The 5320-nt window shown below is 38.9% G+C and overlaps 1 protein-coding gene across 4 annotated transcripts in view; it reads left to right on the top strand.

Annotated features, from left to right (window-relative positions):
* Window positions 1–5320, top strand: part of pum1 (pumilio RNA-binding family member 1) — a gene marked incomplete in the record, with an annotated part of 29956 nt that overhangs the window by 9576 nt on the left and 15060 nt on the right. For all 4 annotated transcript variants that reach the window (XM_014005693.1, XM_014005694.1, XM_014005691.1 and 1 more), the window contains 1 exon segment: window positions 1193–1365. In XM_014005693.1, the coding sequence (XP_013861147.1) occupies window positions 1204–1365 (162 nt within the window).

The raw sequence follows: 5320 nt of genomic DNA, 5'->3' as shown, positions 1-5320 counted from the left end.
TTACCTACCTACCACAGATTACTTTTTACCCGAAAGTCAATCTGGAGGTTTTTTAAGAAATGCGCTTAAAACGGCCTAAGTTGAGCACTCTTAAACAAATATATTATTGTATGACATTAAATCACAACAGATCGATATGTTCAACTGGTCAAAACCCATTTTTTACCGTCCGTTTTAGACGAGAACGATTGTTTTGTCTACGCCCGATAAGCTAACACGCTACATACATAAGCTAACACTTAGCGAGTCTGATTCACCGCTCCGCATAAGCCACAACAACACGAAAACATTGGTGAATGCCACAAATTCTCCTAAATCACTCGTACGCACAATTTAAGAACAAATCTGTGCGTACGAACGGTTCTTGCATGAGGCCCATTGTCTTGAACTGCAGCTGGCAGTGTTTAATTTTTCTCCTCTGTTGCCTCTGAGCTTAAAGAAATATCACATTAACCTCTTCTCCACCTGCTGCCATTTCCGTCTGGAGGGGCCTTACGGCTCACAGTGGCTCTCTTGATGAACAGAGCAAGGATTTCTATCACTGGATAGAGTCCAGGATGGTAGGTTGGTGTGGAGGACTGACAACTGTGGCGTCACGTCGGATCTATGCCTTGGAAATACTCACACAACCATCTGCTGTGGGTATGTTAGACTTGCAGGGTTGTAAGAAAACATATGATTTGAATTCGCTCTTATTTGGCCACAACGCTCATAAAACAATGTAGGTTTGAGCATCTCAGACACCATCATCTAAAATTGAGATGGGTGATGCAGGTTCCTCAAAAAGGCCAATCATATTTAGTGACTACATTAAATATTATAAAATATAGTTAATGGCAGTTCAGCAGTCCTTTGTGGCATTGCTGCTGTGATGATGAAACATTTGTAATATGTTTGGCCAAAAGGATCATCCACAAAAACCAATATGATCAGGTTTTATCACAGTGTATATAAATAAAAGCTTTGCAAGCGTCTGAAAGACGTTCAACTTGACAGTAATTTAAATATTTGGTGCTTCAGCCTCAAACACTTGCACCACTCAGTCTGAATGCCATGAACGGTACATTTTATTGACTGAATTCTGAGGTGAACTTGTCAGATCTTGTCAGACATTTGTTTGTTCTGTGTGTTGAACATGTTTCCAGTTGTCTACATAAGACGTGTGTGTGTGTGTGTTTTTCTGTCCCGGCAGGCTGTGGTGGAATGAGCAGTGTGTGTGTGTTGAAGAGGAAAGCAGTGCTCTGGCAGGATTCATTCAGCCCCCACCATAGAAGTACATCTCCCAGCATGCCTGTGGTGCTGAACAGCGGAGGACATGCCCCACCAACTGGACAGACCCCTCAGGCCACACCCCCCATCCAGCAGGTAATTTCCACCGCTCCTATTTCAAAATGAAGTGTCATCCACTACAACATATATGCATTTATTACCATTGAATTTATAATAATTAAAAATTTCAAATGCATTTAGAGACTTTATTGAAAAGCAGTTTTTAAATCTTTTAATGCGAGTCCTGTTGGATTTGTAGTGCCTCCCTGAGGCCAACAGGTCAAACAGATGGTGTCCTGGGAGGCTTTGATACTTTAGGATGACCAAGGCTCTGTTGAAATACTGGGGGCTGAYGACCTCTTTCAAGGGCTGGAATGGACAGCCAGTCACTTTTTGTCCCATGGCTAGCCCTCTGCTTTCTTGTCTGCTGCAGTACACCAAAATACTTTCAATTGAAGAATGGTACCCAAGAATGTGACACTAGCCGTGTTTCCTTCCAATTTTAATTCGAAATTTGAGCAAATTTTTTTTATTTCGCAAAAAGGAAAAACGAAGCCATGCAATCAAATGTGTTTCCATCAACTGGCTTGAAGCGAATCAATTACGTCAGACGCATGCGTGTAGTAAACAGGAAGTAAAAGTTGCACTCGCAGGGTTCCCACATCTCAGGACAATGGAGAGAAGATATCAGGAACGTGTTGCTACTATTAGGAAAATTAATTATTCTGTCATGTCAACTAGTTCTGGTGATGTTACATGCTGTCTGGAGACGTAGAGAAAGAAATGCAATTCTCTTCACGATAATAACTGAGAATACGCGGGAGGAGGGTCCAGTTGCCAGTCGCTGTTGCAGTCGCTCTGGTATCTCTACCTGTTTCGGACAGCAAGTACAGCTGATCAACCGTGTGAGGTAAAAGTTTGATACATCAGAAAAACCTCTTTCGACAAACCCAAAAACCACCTCAAGTGAGCGTTTCGACTTTTTTGCAAATTAGAGGAAGTTTTTTTTCGAATCATGCCATTTCCATTCACCTCTTCTGATGTGATACTTCAAAATGTGCATTAAAAAAACGCTGATGGAAACACGGCTACTGTTACCCTGTCCATACTAGGGTTGGGTTGAGTTACGTTCTGCTGCTCTCGTAGTCTCTCCATTGTCACCAAACTTCATTCAACTTTTGCCTCTTTATTTTCTGTTTCCTGTAGATTTTTTTGGCATTTGTCAAATAACTTTGGGCCGCAGTCAGAAAGTAGGTCGGGGGGTTTATGTTTTTTCAGCTTGAGAAGGATGAGACTGGCAGCAAATTGAACTTCTTTTTTTTTTATCAATGAGTCTACCGTGTTTCCTTCTGCCTKCTGTTGCAAAGCGCATCAAATAGGACATTCATGTTCAGACAAAAAAGTGGTGTATTTTATTTATCATAACTCAGATTTTATTTACCTGAATAATTGATTTAAACAGAGTCTCAGAGAAGGTGTATCTTTCTGGCTAGAGAGATTTAAATAGGTCACCTGACTAAGTTCCATAGGGTTAATACACTGTTTTTTACACACTGGCACCATATTTCAATATGGAGGTATACCACAGTACTGTCATACCGTCCAAGCCTAGCCCACATGACCACCATTTGTAAACAATGAAACAGAGTCTGTACTGTTCTTCCTAAAGTTGATGATTAGTTATTTGGACTTTTTTGTGTTCAGTATTAAATTAATACCTGAACACAAGCTCACCAGCATCTTGACGTCCTCCCTATGGGCTGACCCATCACTCCCTGAAACTGCCAATCCCTGATATTAGACCCACCCGCTGTTGTCCTCCCCAAACTTAGATGGAGTTTGGATGAATGAGCAGGTGTACAGGGACTTGGCACACATCCCTGTGGTGAGCACTATTCAGGTTTTTTTTTTTAATCCAGGTGCAGTTGTGTGTGAAGCCCTGGCCAGACAGCTTGTTGATCAGAATACTGGCTGTGATTGTAGGACTGTAGTCTGTGAAAAGCATCCCGTGGCCCTGGTTGAACTCTGTGGAGGCTGCTTTGTAGCTTCTTAAGCACCAGTTTCTGGAAGCGCTTCATGATTACAGGTGTGAGGTGTGCAGCAGCCTGTAATCATTTAAGACCATCACTGGTTGATTTCTTAGGAACAGGGATGATGAGGGTTGAGTTTAAGTAAGGTGAAACGACGGCTCGTGTCAGGGAGGGGTGGAAGATGTGGGTAAAGACAGAGGTGAGCATGGGTTTTCAGTACTTTCTCCAGTATTCTATCAGGACCAGGAGCCTCCCCTGGCTTCATTGATACAACCGAAGGTAGCAGCAATGAGCTAAAGGTAGTGCTTTTTCCAACAGCATCCCGTCAACACAAATATCTCTGACCAGCAAAATAAAACATTTGGATGTAAAAACTGCAGTTTTAGTTTCAAAATGTAAATAGTAGCTACTGTAAGAAAATACGTGTTCAATAGACTGAAGTCAAGTCAATATAAAAACCACCACTGTTAAATAAAATGATTTGTAGAAGGAATAAAACCATACAAACCAGAATTCTGGAACTGAGTGAGGATTTATTGCCACCGGAGCTGACAAGAGACCACACTGGCCAAAAGCCAGGAAGTACATATATTTATACATGATTCTTCAATGCCTGCGTTCGCCCCCTACTGACCTACGGCTGAATCACAGGCATTCAGACAAAAGTCTCATCTAATGTTATTATAACGTTTTAATTATGTGTTGTTTATAATTCGGTCGTGTAACTAATCTATATCAATCTAAACATAATAGATTAAACATTGTCAACAATATAGTGTTGTGCTTTTAACATCAGTACTAACCTCTAATAAATATAAATTTCTTCACTATGGCCACAGCAGTATCACACATTTGACTGGTGAAAWTAAACAAAGATCCTGAGCCTGAGCTCACAGATTTAGTAACAATTGGCTTCCCTGTAAATAAAATCTAGAATTACCACACTTGAACATATTTTCACTGAAGAGTCACTGATATAATAAACACAGGAAGATCAATGAGAAACACTGAGCAAAGAACAGCAGCTTCTTTGCTCAGTGTTTGCTGATTAACAAAATGCCTGAAAACAAAACTTTGCACATTATGTTCYTTTAAATATAAACGCCAGAGGGTGGCTAAAGGCAACTATATAACAAAATAGGATTTTCTTCACTGAAGTCAGGAATTTATGATGCAGCAAAGCGTTATGCTTAAAAAGTCTTTACTCAGCAAAATGACTGGCTGTGGTCGTCACACCTTTGAATCTTTAATTTAAATATACATGCTGTTTTTGTCCGGTATTTCAAGATAAACAGAACAGAGGAGACTGTCCTCAGTAATAGGATGAATAAATTGATAGCTTCTTTTTTTTTCTAGTTAACTACAAGATGTGGAAAAAGCACTTATTTAATGTATTAAGCGTCTTAATTTAATGTTTTACTTGTGTAAAAAAAAAAGCTTTTTAATTCACACATGAGGTAAATTATTCAGGACTAAAATTCTACATTAATATTGTGTTTGTTTAGGAAAGCTGTTAATTAATGTGACTGATAGCCAGGCACACCACCTGACTGCTTTTATTGTGTTAGAAAATTAAAAGTGTGCTTTCTGCTTAACTTTAATTTAGGGCTGGAGGATATGGCTAAAATTTATATCACGATATAACTCCTAATTTAGGTTGATACATCATTTCAGTATTAATATGAATATTTACTGTAAACACAAACCTGATGTCATTTAAGATAAATTTAATTAWATTCTGATTAATTAGAATAAAAAGAGCAATCTCAAATTTACTTTGACTAGTCATAATTTAATTGTTTATCAGAAATATGTTTCAAATAGTCAGTAATTTATTCCAGATATCTTGAATTAGAGCCTTCATACGGCTTAATGGTAAATCTGACATTATACTATTCAGAATGTAATCCAATATCTCAAATAGGTATTTTACGTAATTAATCTTAATTAACTATTTCTAGTCATAAACCAGTTTCAGATATGTGGATAAATGTGTTGAAGCCGATGCAGCTTTTAATTTC

Source organism: Austrofundulus limnaeus, unplaced genomic scaffold, assembly GCF_001266775.1.
Source record: "Austrofundulus limnaeus strain Quisiro unplaced genomic scaffold, Austrofundulus_limnaeus-1.0 Scaffold32, whole genome shotgun sequence".
Taxonomy (NCBI): domain Eukaryota; kingdom Metazoa; phylum Chordata; class Actinopteri; order Cyprinodontiformes; family Rivulidae; genus Austrofundulus; species Austrofundulus limnaeus.
The sequence above is the reverse complement of the archived record's forward strand: the minus strand, read 5'-3'. Positions and strand labels throughout refer to the sequence as shown.